At 37.5% G+C, this 19395-nt stretch overlaps 1 protein-coding gene across 1 annotated transcript; it reads left to right on the plus strand.

The window, feature by feature from the left end:
- Positions 1 to 9273: 9273 nt before the first annotated feature.
- On the plus strand, positions 9274 to 17583 carry LOC131968321 (class I histocompatibility antigen, F10 alpha chain-like). The gene is made up of 6 exons (XM_059329144.1): positions 9274 to 9479; positions 12354 to 12620; positions 13937 to 14215; positions 14729 to 15031; positions 15784 to 15904; positions 16299 to 17583. Exons 1-5 carry the CDS (start codon positions 9422 to 9424, stop codon positions 15897 to 15899), a joined length of 1023 nt encoding a protein of 340 aa, XP_059185127.1. The 5' UTR covers positions 9274 to 9421; the 3' UTR covers positions 15900 to 15904; positions 16299 to 17583.
- Positions 17584 to 19395: the final 1812 nt, after the last annotated feature.

The raw sequence follows: 19395 nt of genomic DNA on the forward strand, positions 1-19395 counted from the left end.
ATCAAAATAAGTAGAATACTTCTCAAACATTTTTATATTTAAAGTTACTTAAACAACTGCCTCAAAATCAAGGACACATTTATATTGAATACATTTTATCAAATATATTAAGTAAAACAAAGTGACTACAGAACAAGTCAATCAATCACCTTTGACTTTGTAAAAATAAAATACAATAAAAACTGAGCAGGTAAAATTTTAACCAAAATAGAAACTGGCAAAGCTGTTTTACTGGACATGAATATTTCATTAGATTGTGCAGGTGTCCCAATTATTTTGTACTTATTACAGATCTGGAATAGTACTTTTTAAATATGTAGTGAAAACTTATCACCCTCTTTCAACATTCATTACAGAAATCACACACTCAGACACGCTCAAAAACGTTTCACTCACACAGACATGCTCAAAACAACTTCTGGGGGAAGGTCAAGACAGAAACAGTCTCTTAAACTTTGAGCAGTGGTGTAAGGATTATTCATACCCTTATTTAAATGGAAAAACAACCAAACAAACAAACAAAAACAATTTTTTTTTTTTTTACACGTACTGCATTAAAATTTGTACTAACAGTAAATTAAAGATGTATCTCCAGCAAAAGGAATTTAAAGTAAGACTTAGTATATTTTTAAAAGAAAAATATCCAAATTTTAAGTACAAGCAGGGTAGTGACTGGCCTTGACCAGTGTGTGGATACTTCCACCTATATTTTTGTATGTATAACACATAGTAATGTAGTATTTAAACTTATTATCACCATTATTAACCTACACCACCAGATACCATCCCCCACACACACACCCACGCAGCACACACTTTTCATCTCACACACCTATTTTCATCCCTATATTGAGTGAAGACATGCTCTTTAAATTTGACTTTGAAGTGTTTAATTCTTCACACATCCCATTCCAAATTTTTACTCCACTGAATGAAATGCAGAACCTTTTTTTCTATGATATATATGTTCAGATAAATTACTTTGCCACCCATGCTGAGTCAGAGATTGTATTGGACGCATTGCCCCGTGTTATGAACCAGACTGAGAAGCTTCTACAACATTTAAAAGAAATGTTGCGCTCAGACACTTGGAGTTAACTCAGTTCGCACACAGTTTTAAATACAATCTTGACAGAGTCATCAATTATTAAAACAAACCTCCCACAATACCCACAGACATTTCTCAGAGTAGACACACAAGACGTGTAATCCTTAAATTCACTCTATGAGAAAAGACCCAGCCCATACATTTCAATCCTTCATTAATCACTCTGATTGATTATTATATAAACACACATGTTAATAAAACTTCTTGATTAGAACAGTCTTAATTCAAACATTTTGATTGGAATATTGATTGGAGAAATACAGCGAGACACTTTGCCTCCTGATTTTTGGCCGGATTTTCTAAAAAGAAAATCCCCCTTTAAAATCAACACAGAGAACCGTATTCTCTGTCTTCAGGCTGGATTAAAATCACGTAATCCACCTTTTCTGCAGTTTATACAGCGGACTCCAACCGCGGATCCCTGTTTTCGGCGAGACACCCCGGTCCCCCTTTACATCAAAAAGGCCTTACAGCGGGACCGTTATCCCCTGTCTTCGAGCTGGACAGTCGTATGCCCCCTCTTTCTTCTATTTTTATTTTATTCTATTTTAATTTTTAATTAAAATAAAATGTTTTATTTGTTTTATTTATTTTTTTATTATTTTTGTTATTTTTTATAAGTCAATAAATCTTCTTGACGTATTGTATTTCTAACTATGACATCTGTTTTCTATTGACAACAACTCAATTTTGCAATTAGGCCAATTTGCACAGATTTTATTAAAAAGGTTTGTGCTCACCTTCCTTTTTTAGGGTACCCTGCTGTTGTCAACAAAGTCTGGATGTCAGTGGTATCAGCAATAATTCAGGCTGTTATCTATTTCCAAAGAGAATTACAGGTTAAATTTCAGATCAAGCATATATAAAAAATTAATTTTAATACTCACGTCCTCCAGCTTCCACTCCCCATCACGTCGGGGTCACCATTTGTTAGAAAAATTGCATGAGGAAACCTTGAAAATTGATAATCTGTCACCGACAGAAAAAATCTGTCACCAACAGAAAAAAACCTCACCATTTTTCTGCGCATTCTTTGATGGGGAAATGAAGAGCTGGAGACGTCCAAGTTTCTAAGTTTAACAAAAGTTTTATTACAATACGTCAAAAAATGTGCACTTTACAGAGATCTCCGGGTTCAAAATTAACTCATGTCCCTGAATACAAACAGACGTGTTTCAGTTCGTGCAATCTGAACCCCGTCTCCCTCCCTGGAACCCATTAAAATAACCTTACAATTGTTTACAAAACATGCTGGTTGATTTCTTCCAGGAAGTCCCGCCTTCATGATCGCTGATTCGCCAGTCTTCTTTCATACCGTCACACATCAGGCCACCTGGGCAATACAATCACTGCTTCCCATAACAAAGCCTTGTGGCCTGCTAACAAACTTGTTATGACGAACATACTGCCTTATTATGTTCTACAGAAATATAACAACTATTCTTCAGAGTTCTACATGTACTTTTAAAGGTTAAAAAATATAAGACAGACAATACTATTTTTTGTGATTATAGAATCTTAATTAGTTTAAGCAAATGGAATATATGTAATTAAAGTAATCATAGTTTTCTACATCAATATTAACACACAAACACAATCAATGTATCAAATCATATTGTCTGACTTAATATAAATGCATAGAGATATTTATTACAGTCAAGGTTTGACCTTTGATAGTGACCTGCGTCAGAACAGAGAACAGAGACAGAGAACAGAGAAATAAAGCATAAAATCACATACCAATATAGAAAATAATCAATTATTTTAACAATTTCTAGAATGTTTTGTTTTAATTTCCTTCAAATAACTTTTCTTCGTTCATTGCTCTCAAAACTTCTTTTTACGGTTCATTTTTAATTGTCAGCTTTTGTCATGTGTCAATATTATATCAAGAAAAAAATTAATTGTGTAATGTCGATTTGTAAACTTTATTTCAATTTCTTTCAGGTTTTTTTCCTTAAATTTAAGCTTGTGTTTATCACACGTTTTAATTAGTCAGTTTTTTATCACGTTAGTAAAATAGAACACTGAAAGTTGTGAAACCTAAAGTGGGAAACTGTTTGTTTGATTTTCTTTCAAAGCTTCTTTTTATGACTCTTATTTATTTGTTTGAATCCGGCTCAGAGTCTTTTCCTGCAAGTCTCCCCCTTTCACTCTGTATCTCTCCCACTATTAAATAAAGCTGGAAAATGGACAAAAAATAGTGTTTGTGTGTTTGTGTTGTTGAGAACATTTCTGTTTAGAGTGTAACAGCCTCCATTTAACTACAACTTGTAATGATCAGGGTTTATATAATGAGTATTGTTCTTCTGAAAAAGACAACAGTTAAGAGTTATTATTTGTTGTTTGTTGGGGTTCAAAGTTTTACAGAGTTTTTTTTTTTCAGGACAACACTATGGTCTCAATCACTGGTAAAAAATCTTCTTCAACAATTTGATGTTTGTCAAGACTTTTATTATTTCATCAGTATCTATTTGTAGCTCTGAATACTTTATTTAAGGGTTTTGTGCCTCTTGGTTTTATTTTGAAATGTCCGTGTGGCTTCCAGTGTTATTGATCACAGCAGTTGCATCCAGGTTTTGACAGAAGCTGCAGCTAACTGGGAAATAGCCTGCTAATAATGTGTAGCTGGTAAATATGATGTGTTGTTGATGTTTACCACACTGTTAGGCAGTTTGGAGAATGTGATATGAAATGAGAGTTATTTAGTGCTCACGGTTAGCGCCGCTAGCTCCCGTTAGCATGCTGGGCTAACTCCATTGGCATTCCGGGCTAGCGCTTAGCTAGGTCTCGCTAGCGTTTAGCTATTAATGTTAGCTGCTAATGTTAGCTGTGTTTAAGCTTTTGGTCCGCTGTGTTTACTGCAATTCATTACTTTATTCATAAGAAGACATTTGTTGACTATAGTTTAAAAGAGTCAATGTTTTGTTTATTGTAAAAAGTAAAAATAGCTATTTAAGTTACAATTTCATTAATATTATTATGTGTAACCTGTTATATGTGGTTTAATCATTTCAGGTTTATGACCTGTGGTCATTTTGTGATAAAATAAAGGAAGACCAAGGATAACAGGAGTTATTGCTTCAGAGTGCTTCCTGTCAAGCCTTTTCGGAGGGCTGAATTGAGAAAATCCGAAAACAATGTTAAAAGTGTAAATAATGGCCCCATTTAGAAGAAAATAGAAGATAAAGAATCGTATGATTTGGGGCGGGGCTACCTTTGATTGACAGGTCACTAACAAGACGAGCCGTCATCAGAGAGAAGCAGAAAATTGCGTATCCATGGCAACGTGGCAATAAAGTTATATTTAACAGTTTGGTCTCATAACTTTGACCCTTTAACTGTATTTTCACTTAATGACAGTTTATTTGAACATTTTGTTAATTAAAAATGTCTTGTTCAGCGTTTGGTTGGACTAACAGACACTCCAATGAGTCGCTGTTCATTTTTCTGAGGTAAGAGGGAGGCATAAAAGAAAGCCTTGCCCCCCCTGCTGCAACCCCAGCTGGCAGCAACGAATTAAAAGAAAAGTTACGTCCGATTCGACATTTACCAGCGCGAGTTTCCAATGTCCGACTGCAGTGAATGCAGCACGAGTTAACGTCAGAGCGGCCGGCAAGAGACTAATTTGCTTTGAAAACTGAGTGGCGGGAAGCGAGGGAGCCAGGAGTCGCGAGGAGAGAAGAGACGGCGGGAAAAAGGTAAAAACTGATTAACTATCTATCAAGAAATTAAATTATAATGAAAGCACAGTGCTAGCATAGTTGTGATTCTGGTTTTGTGATGATTAAAATCTGGTTGGAGAAAGTTATTTCATTAACTATACATGTAATGTTAGCTAGGTCTGACCTTAGTTATGTGTAAAGTAGGCTACAAACGCTAATATTGATTAAAAGTTACTTTGAATCTTACAGAAATGAAGAGGAAAGGTAGCATACGTTGTTTTTTCTCACCAAAGAGAAAGATGAAAGAAATGGAAAATGAATAACAGCAAGATAGACGGAGAAGATGAGGTGGAAGGAGAGAGAGAAGATGAAGATGAGGTGGAAGGAGAGAAAAGATGAAGATGAGGTGGAAGGAGAGAGAAAAGATGAAGATGAGGTGGAAGGAGAGAGAGAAGGGCAACAGAAAAGTGACAGAGAAAGAATACAAGGCCAAGGTGACCAGGGGCGTTTTGCTATAAGCTGTATTTAAGAGACATTGCTTAGACTTCTTCAAATAAATATAAATATTCATGTTTGCTTATATATGAGTAATTGGGGAAACTTGTCAGTGTGAAAGTGTGGTGAGATGGGGACAGAGTTTTAATATTTTGTGAAGTGTATTTTAGATCTATTGCTCAGATTAAATTCCAAAATTAAAAAAATAACCTAAAAATACTCTCCCAGGCTAAAATGTTAGTGTGTGTTGAACACAGTCTGATGGTTATAGCTTATCAATGACAGTTCCAAATAGATTATGTTTTACTGGTCATTATATTGTATAATTAGTTCAGATGTAATGCAGTTTAAATTTCTCCTCCTCTCCATCTTCTAGACGTATCCAAGTCCAGGTGTGAGGTGCCAGTGTGAGAGAGTTTCCCTAAGACCCTCCAGGGAGGAGCCAGGAGAAGCTTCAGCAGCGACTGGTACAAATCTCACCCCTGGTTAGAATACTCTCACTCAAAAGATGCAACTTATTGTTTTGCTTGTCGGCATTTTTCACTCCCCGATGCTCCAAGGACTGTTTTCACCTCATTCAAGGGTTATCGTAACTGGAAAAAGGCTACAATGAAAGACAGTGGTTTCTGTTCTCATACCAGATCTGAAGGTCATGTAAAAAGACTGAGAGACAAACTGGGAGAATGTGTGTTCTGAGTGAACAATAACAGCGTTGTTCAGAACCGTGTTTGAGTGCCTTGACCCATTTATTTCCAGTGTATTGATGCTCACCTTAGTACAGCTCAGTTCAGTGGTCTTCATGGGTAAGTTTTTCTTTTGATAGTTTCTTCTTGTCAAAAACTGTTTGCTTCCCCTCTCACATATCTGCCACTCAACACCTGTGTCTTACCTTAATGCCTTTCCTGTGATAATGCCCCACCTACAGTAGTGTTACCATACTTCTATCTCCTATTAAGTGAGATCACATTGTATGGTCACGTATTCCTAATATGAACTGTTTCACATGAAACCTCAAATGCATGACATTGATTGCATGAGATTAAGTTTGTCTGTATGAGTTTGTAAATGGCAGCCCGTGCCCTTTTGTAGTGTGTACATACTATTTGTCATCAAACAGTGATAACTGATTAAATTCAGTATATATATGTCTGCTATATGTTGCCACCCTTCAAAAATTCCTGCCTCCCCATAAATATTCAGCGTCAGCTGTGAGAGAAGTCACTGCAGTGAAACAATCTGCCAGAGAAACATTCCTCAGTCTTTCCAACTACAACTTCCTTTTGAGTCTTTAGAGTCAGGTTCATGAATATCAGTTTATCTAAACTCTCTCTCTAACTTGCTTTTCCCTCCGTATCCCTCACTCCAACATTAAACTTAAAATCCTGTTATACATCATAATCTGCACTCACTTTTATTTCTCCCATTGGACCTGCAGCTCGTCTCCTAAAGGGGCGTGGCAGTAACTGAACTCACCTGACAGGTACAGGGACTGAGAGGTCAGTGAGCCGTCTCGCTTGGTACCTGTCTCTGTTGACACACCTTTATTGAGAGATAAAGAAGTTCCTCATGTGGCATCTCCAGGTACCATCACCTTTTTAATCTTTGCTTCACTTTTCCAGTCAGCTCTGATTTTGTTCCTGCGCAGCTAAAACACGTCTTTATATTTATTTATTTTAACTTCTACTTGGCCTTGATGTGACTATTTGTTCGTAACTGAATAACACTGAATGCACCATATTCACGATGTCTGCACTAATTGTAAAATCTTGTTTTTCTGACAGTTAAACACTCCTTGAAGATTTTTGTAACTGGATGTTCTGGTGATAAACTCAGGTATTGATCAGCAGAAAGAGGTTTGGTCAACCAGAGCTCAAGCCTCAAAGTAACAAATAATATAAATACTACAATGTCTGGATAAAAGATGTGACACAGATTGATTTGTTTGTGTAATAATCATGAATATTATTGTCTCAGTTGGAATAGTGAGAACAAAAGATCTAAGTTTCTTATTAAACCTTATTAAATTCTATAACTTTTTATAAAGTGCTTCAACAGCAGTAAGAGAGGGTGGAAACAGAGAAGCTATATGAAGCACCAAAGCAAAATGAAAAGCAGGATCATGTGTTCAAACATCAACAGAGGTGTTCAGTTTCTGTTGTTTGAGCAGTTTTCAGCATCCACAGCTTCAAATCAGCTCCGGAGCATTTATTCTGTAGGACAGAGCTGAGCTGATCTGATGCTTGTGTTTAAGAAGCTCTCTGACTCGCTTTCTGCTTCACTTTTATTTATTTTCATTTCAAACTCCAACAATGAGGTGAAATATTGTTTCATGGAGACCACCTTGTGTTTTCTTCTATTGTTTGTCCTGATAGTTGACCTGATGTGTGCCAACACCAGTGTGCAGGCCTGTAGTGGAGCTAAACTAAACACTTTAACATACTGACATATTTCATAGAACAGCTCATTAGACTCACAAGAACTTCAGAGGGGATTTAATATGTACGGAAGCGCATTGCATTCACTGGATAAAAAGAGATCCTGATCTCATAATTACGAGATCCTCGTAAGATAAAGAAAAAGGAAACGTCTGTAAATCCTCTCTCAGTGGCAATGATGGCGCTATCGCAGTTAATCTGCTACTTCTACCTTCTCGGTTTGAGACACTGGGAGATACTGATGTTTCTTAAAAATGAGGATGGTATTAATATTAATTATTAATTAATTAATAAGCCCAGTCTGACGTGCTGGATGTCGCTCTCTTTCTGCAGGAGCAGTTGAACCAACACGGGATGCTTCATGGATACAAATTCATGCATTTGAAATGCATCCAATCTGGTTGAAGTAACCAGAGATAACTCTGGGATTGCTATTTGTTGTGTAAGCATGCAGCCACATGACCACACACGAAAATCCATCAACGGCACCGTTAATACATATTCCATAAGGTTTCAGTTTGTCGTACAAATCGACATGCCATAATAAGTTGGGGCCTGGATTTGTGTACAGGCGTCTTCTTAGACGGTTCCGTTTCCTCAGCTGTACTCCTTGAGCATCTAGGATTTTTAACAGGTGCCGTACAGTTCTCTGAGTCACTACCAAACCAGATTGGATGCATTTCAAATGCATGAATTTGTATCCATGAAGCATCCCGTGTTGGTTCAACTGCTCCTGCAGAAAGAGAGCGACATCCAGCACGTCAGACTGGGCTTCACGTCTGAACAGTCCTAACGACTTGAGATGCCTGTTGCCATGCAGTGTTGACATACTAATATTAATACCATCCTCATTTTTAAGAAACATCAGTATTTCCCAGTGCCTCAAACCGAGAAGGTAGTAGTAGCAGATTAACTGCGATAGCGCCATCATTGCCACTGAGAGAGGATTTACAGACGTTTCCTTTTTCTTTATCTTACGAGGATCTCGTAATTACGAGAAAAGGTGTCTATTTTTTTTTTATCCAGTGAATGCAATGCGCTTCCATAAATATGTTCCCCTCCATCTCATTTAATAAGCAGATGGTTTGACTGCTCACATATCTGTTTAAAATAAGAGATAAAGCCAGTCTGTAGATCAACTGCAGCTTTGAACCACTGGGGGCAGCACCTCACCTCATTTACTCACTATAACATCCAGGAAACCAAACTTGGATTTGTTGTTTGTTGTTGATATTTTTGATCAGGACTGTTTTAAATCCCAGGGCAGCCATACAGAACAAAAGAACAATAAGACACTACTGAATCCCCACAAACTGCTCAGTGTCTGGTCTGTAGCTGACAGTAACCTCTGACCTGACACAACATTTCTGCACATTTCATTAGTCTGCAAAACATTTTGACAAGATGTGAGCAGCAGAAAGAATAAAACTCCTTTCATATGTGAACAAAGTTGAGTGTCTCCCCGTCCTCTTACACAGGCTGAAGTAACATCATATACTTTCACTTTTGTTCACAACACGTGTGAGCCTGTTTTACCTAGATACAAGTGACGTCATGCTCAGAATAAATTCCCATTGGCTCAGATGAAGGTTTGTTCAGCGTCACCTCTTGTTTTCTCCTCATTTCAACTCTGATTGTGGAGCAGGAAGGATGATCTCTGTTTCTCTCTTCAGACAAACACACAAAGCTTCACTCTGGTAAATCTTCAGACGGTCACAATGCAGATCTTTGCTGCTCTGGTTCTCCTGGGAACAGCCCTGCATGGCGCTGCACCAAGTGAGTTCACATTGTTTTGTTGGTTTATTGTGAAAGAAACAAAATGCTTCATGTCTTTCTATACTGTATTTATGAGTTTCAGCATTTTAAGATTGTCTTTGATGTTTATTTCCTAGACTTCTGTGTATATTATAGAAATATTAAAAAGTAACAACCCATCATCTTAAAGTTGACGTCAGTAAATCCTGTCTGTTCACCTCATTGAATGATCCCTATAAACTTTAGTTGAACTTTAGTAAAGAGGGATAGTCAATACTCTAATCCTGAAAAGGGCACAAGTGTGTTTTCATCAACTTTTATATCTTTTATTTGTGTCATTATTTTATATTATCAGGACCATTAAGACCGATACGGTCTGATCATGTTAATGCTAAAATGGCACCATGACGTTGCAGCGCAACAACTACACCTGACTGCAGGGTGCGATTCTGGGCGGAGCTTAACGTCCGTTGAGGTGGGTGGAGTCAAACTTTGAGGAGGGTGGAGTCAAACGTTGAGGTGGTGATGGAGTCTGTTAGATTTACTCAATGTCAGTAAAATCAATCAATCTCAAAGATTAAATAAACTATTAGATAATGTAATAACAGGGATACCACAGCAGGGAATTATTTGGATTTACAGCAGCAGAGAGGGATAGTGCAATAACAAGATGTCAATAAAAATGTGAAATGACAAATAAGGAAGTATAAAGCGGCATTAAAACTTTTTTTTTTAAATCCCGTTTTCATTAGTTTGCTTCCAATTAGTTTGCGTCTAATTTTGATTTCAAATTTTTTTACCTTTAGTGAATTCTAGTAAAATATGGGTCGTTATTTATTTTGATAAATGTTATAACTTTATCTATCCTGATTTATAATGCTATTATACTGTATCATTTATAACATTTTGCTTCAAAACTACAAACTACAAAATTCTGTCAGACACACTGACAAGGTGAATGTGCTTTGAACATCAGGTTAAACCACTAAAGAGATCAAAGACTGAGGTGACTTTAACATCATCTTTATTGGACTGAACACAATTAAAATCAAAGCTAACGTATTTACAAAATAACATAAATAACTGAATTAAAAATCACAGCCAAAAACCCCTCTATTTAACAACATGACACACCAATAAATTCAAAAATCACAGCAAATAAAAAGCTCTATTAAACAACATAAAAATTCCAAAAATCACAGCAAAAAAAAATCTTCACTCCACAAAATAACACACCAGTAAAAAAAATCCCAGCTGATCAACAAGGCTTCACTGCTGCTCCTCAAAAGAGGCAAAGACCTTGAGGTTTCTTCTATTATTTGCCTCCACACAGAAAGCCTCATAATCAGTCTTCAACTGAAATGAAAACAGGAAGGGTTCCACAATTCCTCTTCATCCATCATCCAACCACCACTGGGTGTGATTGAGTGTCCGGGGCTGGGGCCACCGGGTGCAGGTGACAGGCTGGTGCCGGGGTCGGGGCCACTAGATGGGGTTGAGGGTCCTGCTCCAGGGCCACTGGGTTTGGTTGAGGGTCCTGCTCCAGGGCCACTAGATGGGGTTGAGGGTCCTGCTCCAGGGCCACTGGGTTTGGTTGAGGGTCCTGCTCCAGGGCCACTAGATGGGGTTGAGGGTCCTGGTCCAGGGCCACTGGGTTTGGTTGAGGGGCCGAGGCCACTGGGTCGCCCTCCAATAAAACACTGATGTGTCTCTATATGTCAAAGAAAATAAGCAGACATAAATGACATGATACTTAAAAATGGATACATAAGCATTCACCATCTAAGCTGACATTTGTATATAATAACGTTACTATGTGTAAGTAATTTTAAATCAGTTGGGATTACTGACAGCGCTACGGACAGCGCCGCTTGATTGAACTCCAATTGGCCGCTACAGTAATCACTGGTGTTTTGCTTATGATTGGTCACATGGGTGGTCCAGTAATTTAGCTAGTTGTTCATTTTAATTTATCGTCTTACTTACTTCCAAACTACTACTTTCAAAATGTTTGCAGTGAAAAAGATGAGAGCACCGGAGATAAAAAACTCAAGTACCCCTGAACCTCAAATGACTCCGCCCACCTCACCGTTTGACTCCACCCACCTCAACGTCCGTAGAGCTCCGCCCCGAATTGCACCCTGCAGTCGGGGGCTTCACGCGCGCAACAGTCCAGGCCACATTTAGAATAATACATTTTAAAAACAACATAACATGACTTTTGAACTTAAAGGTTCTTGTCCATAACTATATTTAATGCTCCTTATACAAGATATTAGTGTTTTACGGTCGTTTCTTATATAAAGTGTGTCGCTATAATTCCGTCTGTGTCCGCGACTGAAATGTTTATTTTCCTGTTGGAGTCTTCTCCCTGAACACAAATGTGAAGTCATGTTGGGTCAAACCGTTTTGCTGAACAGTTAGTTTTTCTTATCGCTATATATCTTTTGGTAGACTACATGGGCTGCTGTTTTTGCACTAGAGTCCATTATAATTCAGGGAAAAACAGGAGTCCAATGTATCCAAAGACCTACAAGGAGAATAATTAAGTGTTTGGTATCTTAATGAACTAAGAACAAGCTGAATATAAAATTATATGTGCACATATGCAGTGAAAAAAAATCATAGGTTTTTTATTTTTTATTTTTTATCTGAAAAGTCAGTTGGTATCGTTGTTTTCCTGCTGAAGCCAAACAACTTCCTGCTTTGTTGGTACAATATTTGATATTGTTCACTAATGTGTGTAAACAGAATAACTTAGACTGTAACATGATATATTTTACATTAATTTGTATTTATTAGAGTGTAAAACAGATTATTGGGTTGTCTCAAATGCATTGTCATTCTTTTTAAAACTGTGATATAAAAACTGAAATGACTTGTTTTTTCTTACAGTGACTCACTCTATGATTAATTTCTACACTGGATCGTCTCAAGTCCCAAACTTCCCAGAGTTTGTGACTGTTAGTTTGATCGATGAGATTGAGGTAGCGCATTATGATAGTAACAGCAGGAAATATGAACCCAAACCGGAGTGGATGATCAGAGCCACAGAAGATGATCCTCAGTACTGGCAGAGGTTGACTGAAAATCGATTTGGTATCCAGCAGACCTTCAAAGTCAACATGGAAGTTTTCAAGCAGCGCTTCAACCAAACCGGAGGTTTGTTGTTGTTTCACTTTCTACTGATAAAATGTTGTTTATTGTGGTGTTGTTTTTTATATTTTCATCCTGTATTTTAGTACACAGATGTTGTGAACACACACACACACACACACACACACACACACACACACACCCCATTGTCAGATGAAAGTGTTTGACAGCTTTTCTTGACTGAAACCCAGTCAGACACTGAGACTAGTGAATGCTGCTATACTACATGGATACAGTGTTTGTGTCCATCCCATAATAACCAGCAGAGATTATTAACACTTTATCTCCACTAGATTAGATCAGAGTAACTCTACTGAACTGCCCACAGAGAGTCGCTCCATAATAACTCTACTGCAGGAACCTGTTGATCTCAACAGTTTAACAACACACAGCTGATAGAGGAACATTACTGCCTGGTTTCTCAAAGTGTGGAGCCGGGACTGTAAAGGGGACACAGGCTGCTTCTGATGGGTCCTCATATGAGAGGAGGAGCGGTTTGTTTTAATAAAGCTGCTGACAGGACGACATAGTGAACGTCTCATTCAGATCAGAGGTTTAAAGAGTTTAACAGCTCCACTCTACCTACTAATACACAGTGTGTCCATCCCATAATATACCTTTATATGTTGTAGAAGGACAGATTATATTTGTTTATTTCACTTCACCACTGTGTGTGTAGGCCATAATATATGTATATAGTGCTGAAACAATTAGTCTATAAATTGTTTTGATGATCAACAGAACTCACACATTTTGATAATCAAATAATCATTTAAGTGTTTTTTTCAGCAAAAATGTCAAAAAGTTTCTCGTTCCAGTTCCTCAAATATGAGCATGATCTACTTTTCTCTGTTTTATATCATTTTATGTTCAATACTGTTCAGTGTTGGTTTGATAAAAGAGCAATTAGAAGATTTCTCCTTTTGCTCTGAGGACTTCTGAGTGTCCTTTTTCATAATTTTCTGACATTTTACATTGTAAACAATTAATGATTAATTGAATAATAGCCGTGGTGGTCTCAGTGGAGACAGTGTGTCTCTGTGGTTAAAGAAAAGAGGATATGAAGTGTGTTAGGATGTCCCTCTGTTTCCCAGCAGTCTCTGCCTCTCTGTCTCTCTCTAAGACGTCCACACTGTCCAGATGATGGCTGGCTGTAAGTGGTTGTCATGGAGACAATAACAGCAGGAGGTGTAGATTCTGTGTCTGAGTGTCTGTGGATCAGTGTGTCTCTGTGGTAAAGATGTGATATCAGCTGGTGATAGATGACTGGGCTGTGATCTCACTCTGGTTTACTGCAGTGTCTCTGTCTCTCTGTCTCTCAGGTGTCCACATTTACCAGTGGATGATTGGCTGTGAATGGGATGATGAGACTGATGAGGTCAAAGGTTATAATCAGCATGCTTATGATGGAGAAGACTTCTTATCATATGACCTGAAGACGGAGACATGGGTCGCTCCACAACAACAGGCTGTCATCACCAAACACAAGTGGGATAATAATAAAGCTATGATGGCTCAGTTAAAGCACTACTACACCCAGATTTGTCCTGAGTGGCTGAAGAAGTCTGTGAAGTTCGGGAGGAGCTCTCTGCTGAGAAAAGGTAGAGTCACATGACCTGATGTAGTTTAATGACCACGACAATGTTAATATGCCTTCTGTGTTTCCAACCATAAGTAACATTACAATAAATATAAAGCATACAGAGGCTGAATCTGTCTCAGTTTAAACACATTTCTTTTTCTCTCTCGTCTCTTTATTTCTCTGACTCAACACATTTATCCCCACTCGTCTGTCTCACACTCACTGTCCACTGCACTCTTTAATCTGTCTCACCTCTCTTCATCTGTTTCTTCCCTTCTGTCTCTGTTAGAGACTATGAAAGGGCAGAATATCACTTTGCCTTCGCGGGCTCAATATGAACGCCCTAAGGCAAAAAGCAGGCAAAGATCTTTCCAGCAATATAGCGGGACATTTGTGGGACGGCACTATGAAAGGGGCTTTCTTTTATCAGTTAATGAGATGTATTTGCATTGTATACATACTGTATATATAGTGTATTAAGGTAGTGATAGTAATAAAGAACCTATAAAGTGTGTTTCTCTTCTCTCTGCAGACCTTCCCTCAGTGTCTCTCCTCCAGAAGACTCCCTCCTCTCCAGTCAGCTGCCACGCTACAGGTTTCTACCCTGACGTAGCCATGATGTTCTGGAGGAAAGATGGAGAGGAGCTTCATGAGGACGTGGACCTCGGAGAGATCCTCCCCAACCACGATGGATCCTTCCAGATGAGTGTTGACCTGGACCTCTCATCAGTCAAACCTGAAGACTGGACCAGGTACGACTGTGTGTTTCAGCTGGTTGGTGTGAAGGAGCACATCTTCACCAGACTGGAAGAAGAAAAGATCAGGACCAACAGAGGTGAGACTTCTATCTGTCTTTGTTTTGTTTACAGTTTCTTCTATCTAGTTTTTTATATATAATTTTAAGACTTAGATCAGAAATCGTTCTGCTGTTCACTTGTCCTGTGAATAGTTTGAATGACACTAAAGTTAATCTTGAATCTCTCTTCTGCTTTAAGTATTAAACCAATACATTTATCCACTTCTGCACCCGGAATTATTACCACAGTTTGTTTTGTGTTGCCTGTCCAATGTTTGCTTGAGCTTAAGTTGAAATAAAAAAAAAAATAATAATAATACAAAAATAATTTATCATCAATTTATTTTATTTTTTTGGTTTTTATCACTTTTTGAAAATTTTAGTTTTCATATCACATTAAAAATATATATAATCTACACATTTTTTCAACCTTTTAATTTGTATCCACAGTTCAGAGAGAATACTATATAATAATCACTGTATTGACTGAACTACTGGCCAGTTTTAGAGGCTGAATAATGGAATAATTTAATAAATATATGAAAGAACGTATCTATCAGTAAATTAGTCAGAACCAAGTTTATTGGCCGAGGATGTTAACATTCAAAACAGAGTTTGTGTCAAAAACCCACATATGGGACAGAAACCAACACAGACATGCAGCTAAACAAAGACAACAAAGTTATAGACGAGGATAATAATAAAAAAAACTGATAAACTGACGTTCTTCTCTTCTGACCTGCTTCACCTGTTCAGGTTGTGACTATTTCTTGTTGTTTTCTGCTCAACAGAGAAACCCACTGACAAGAACGGCATCAACATTGCTGCAGTCGTTCTTCCTCTCGTCCTCCTCCTCCTCGCTGTGATTGGATTCTTAGTTTACAGAAGGTGCAATGGGATGCTTTAAGGCAGGTAGGAGCTCACAGGTAGAGTGGAGTCACAATGTTTTTCCACTGTGTTGTGGAGAGTATTTTAGTTTATTGTTTGTTCAAGGGACAGAGGATTAATAAAACCCTTTTTGCAAGAGGAGTCAGAGTGAGCTGTGTGCTGAGGAAAAGAGTCAACATGAAGGTTTACACTCTGGAACTGGTTTTGGATCCTAAAATGATTTTTAGTATGATGACGTGAGAAAGAAATGATTATTAGAGAAGTTAAGTTGGTTAAAAAAAGGAAAGTAGAATAGATTAATTTGTCAGTGTGAGTGAATAGAAGAGGGGATCATGTCCACAGAGAAGAAGGTGTTAGAAGATACTCTGGCATTTGGCAGTTGTGACGACTAAAACCATGTGTGTGTTTTGTTTTTCAGCCAACTGTAAGTCATCTTCTGAAAACAACTCTGAGTTCTCTGAGAAACTGAATTATGGAAAAGACAACCCTGAAGGCCAAACATACAACCCTGCACAAAGTGGGCTGCTTCAGGAGACATGAACTTTTCACACCTGCTGTTAAACAAAGACGCCTTCAACTTTGTGTAAAACAACCTTCTGTCATTGTTTCTTATTCAGCTTTTGTGACACAATCTAGCTTTGAAGAAAATATTTGACTTTATACAGATTTTCCATAACAGAGTTGAGATTTTAATAAAAGTGTGAAGAGAAAGACAGATTCTTTCAGAAACCTTCACATCAGCAGATCAGATAAAGTGTAATATTAAAAAGTCAAATATGAACCTTAAGAAAAACAGTGACACCAAATCACTGAAACAGTGTTGAAAAAAAAATGAAAAGAAATAATTTGTTTAAAAAGCATATTAGCTAAATGCTTACAAAATGTTCACACTAGTTAATGAATCATGGATATTTGAGGTCTAAATGAAGCTGTAAATATGAGGCTTTGTGGAATTTTACTCTCCAAACCTCTATGGTAAATAATTCAGATTTTTATATGTATATTTTCTATTTCCTCTTTAGGTTTATGGACACATTTTGCACTGTGTCTGTAGTGCACTATGGGACATTTAGCAGATATGGTTTATAAAACAGTGGTCATAAATATTATTAAAAAATATTGTGCAAAAATCTGTGTAATATTTACAAAGGATGGGTGGGGGGGTAAACACACTTCCATTATTTAAGTTAAGTTATATAAATGAAGTTTATGTGAAATGTCTGATTCCCTGATGAGATTTATGAAACATTTTTGATTTGACCTCTGCAGAATTTCTCACATATGAGAACCATGGACGACATTGTGTTTCATTCTGAAGTGAACAATCATTTCATTTGCTTTGAATTCTCAGAAATCCTTCTTTTGCAATCGAAAATATAATGCAAAGAAAAGCCCAAATGTCCAAACTCTTTTTAAATGAGTGACATTTTCCTGGTTAACAGATTCAGCAGATGTGGTTTAACACAAACTGGTGGTGAGCATAAATATTAGACACAAGCCTGAAGTGGAAGGTGAGCTTCTCAAGGGTTTTAATATTTATAATGTTCCACTTAAACATGTTAAATCCAGAAACCCTGTGACAACACTGGACAACATGTGTAAGTTGTTGTGTGATGCTGGTGTCTCTGTGTGTCCTGTCATGTCCCGTACAACACTTCTAAACTCTGTCATGTTGTGGAGAAGATCTCTGATCTGTTTCACAAGGTTTTATGGAGAAGAAGCTCTTTTTCTTTAGTTTTATTTGGTGAACTGGATTCTGTTCTTCACTTAAAAAGTACACCAGTGTGTAAATCATCATGTGAAGATATGGTGTGTATAATATATAAAGCTGTAAAATAAATGTTTCATCTGATTTCTAGAATGTTTTGTTTTAATTTCCATCAAATAACTTTTCTTCGTGCTCTCAAAACTTCTTTTTATGGCTCATTTTTAATTGTCAGCTTTTATCATGTGTCAATATAATATCAAGATATTAAATAAAGCTGAAAAATTGACAAAAAATAGTGTTTGTGTTGTTGAGAACATTTCTGTTTAGAGTGTAACAGCCTCCATTTAACTACAACTTGTAATGATCAGGGTTTATATAATGAGTATTGTACTTCTGAAAAAGACAACATTTAAGAGTCATTATTTGTTTGTTGGGGGTTCAAAGTTTTACAGAATTTTTTTTCAGGACAACACTATGGTCTCAATCGCTGACACTCCAATGAGTCGCTGTTCATTTTTCTGAGGTAAGAGGGAGGCATAAAAGAAAGCCTTGCCCCCCCTGCTGCAACCCCAGCTGGCAGCAACGAATTAAAAGAAAAGTTACGTCCGATTCGACATTTACCAGCGCGAGTTTCCAATGTCCGACTGCAGTGAATGCAGCACGAGTTAACGTCAGAGCGGCCGGCAAGAGACTGATTTGCTTTGAAAACTGAGTGGCGCGAAGCGAGGGAGCCAGGAGTCGCGAGGAGAGAAGAGACGGCGGGAAAGAGGTAAAAACTGATTAACTATCTATCAAGAAATTAAATTATAATGAAAGCACAGTGCTAGCATAGTTGTGATTCTGGTTTTGTGATGATAAAAATCTGGTTGGAGAAAGTTATTTCGTTAACTATACATGTAATGTTAGCTAGGTCTGACCTTAGTTATGTGTAAAGTAGGCTACAAACGCTAATATTGATTAAAAGTTACTTTGAATTTTACAGAAATGAAGAGGAAAGGTAGCATACATAGTTTTTTCTCACCAAAGAGAAAGATGAAAGAAATAGAAAATGAACAACTGAGCAAGGTAGACGGAGAAGATGAGGTGGAAGGAGAGAGAAGATGAAGATGAGGTGGAAGGAGAGAGAAGATGAAGATGAGGTGGAAGGAGAGAAAAGATGAAGATGAGGTGGAAGGAGAGAGAAAAGATGAAGATGAGGTGGAAGGAGAGAGAAGATGAAGATGAGGTGGAAGGAGAGAGAAAAGATGAAGATGAGGTGGAAGGAGAGAGAAAAGATGAAGATGAGGTGGAAGGAGAGAGAGAAGGGCAACAGAAAAGTGACAGAGAAAGAATACAAGGCCAAGGCGACCAGGGACGTTTTGCTATCAGCTGTATTTAAGAGACATTGCTTAGACTTCTTCAAATAAATATAAATATTCATGTTTGCTTATATATGAGTAATTGGGGAAACTTGTCAGTGTGAAAGTGTGATGAGATGGAGACAGAGTTTTAATATTTTGTGAAGTGTATTTTAGATCTATTGCTCAGATTAAATTCCAAAATTAAACAAAATAAGCTAAAAATACTCTCCCAGGCTAAAATGTTAGTGTGTGTTAAACACAGTCTGATGGTTATAACTTATCAATGACAGTTCCAAATTGATTATGTTTTACTAGTCATCATATTGTATAATTAGTTCAGATGTAATGCAGTTTAAATTTCTCCTCCTCTCCATCTTCTAGACGTATCCAAGTCCAGGTGTGAGGTGCCAGTGTGAGAGAGTTTCCCTAAGACCCTCCAGGGAGGAGCCAGGAGAAGCTTCAGCAGC

This window comes from Centropristis striata, chromosome 3 (assembly GCF_030273125.1).
Source record: "Centropristis striata isolate RG_2023a ecotype Rhode Island chromosome 3, C.striata_1.0, whole genome shotgun sequence".
Taxonomy (NCBI): domain Eukaryota; kingdom Metazoa; phylum Chordata; class Actinopteri; order Perciformes; family Serranidae; genus Centropristis; species Centropristis striata.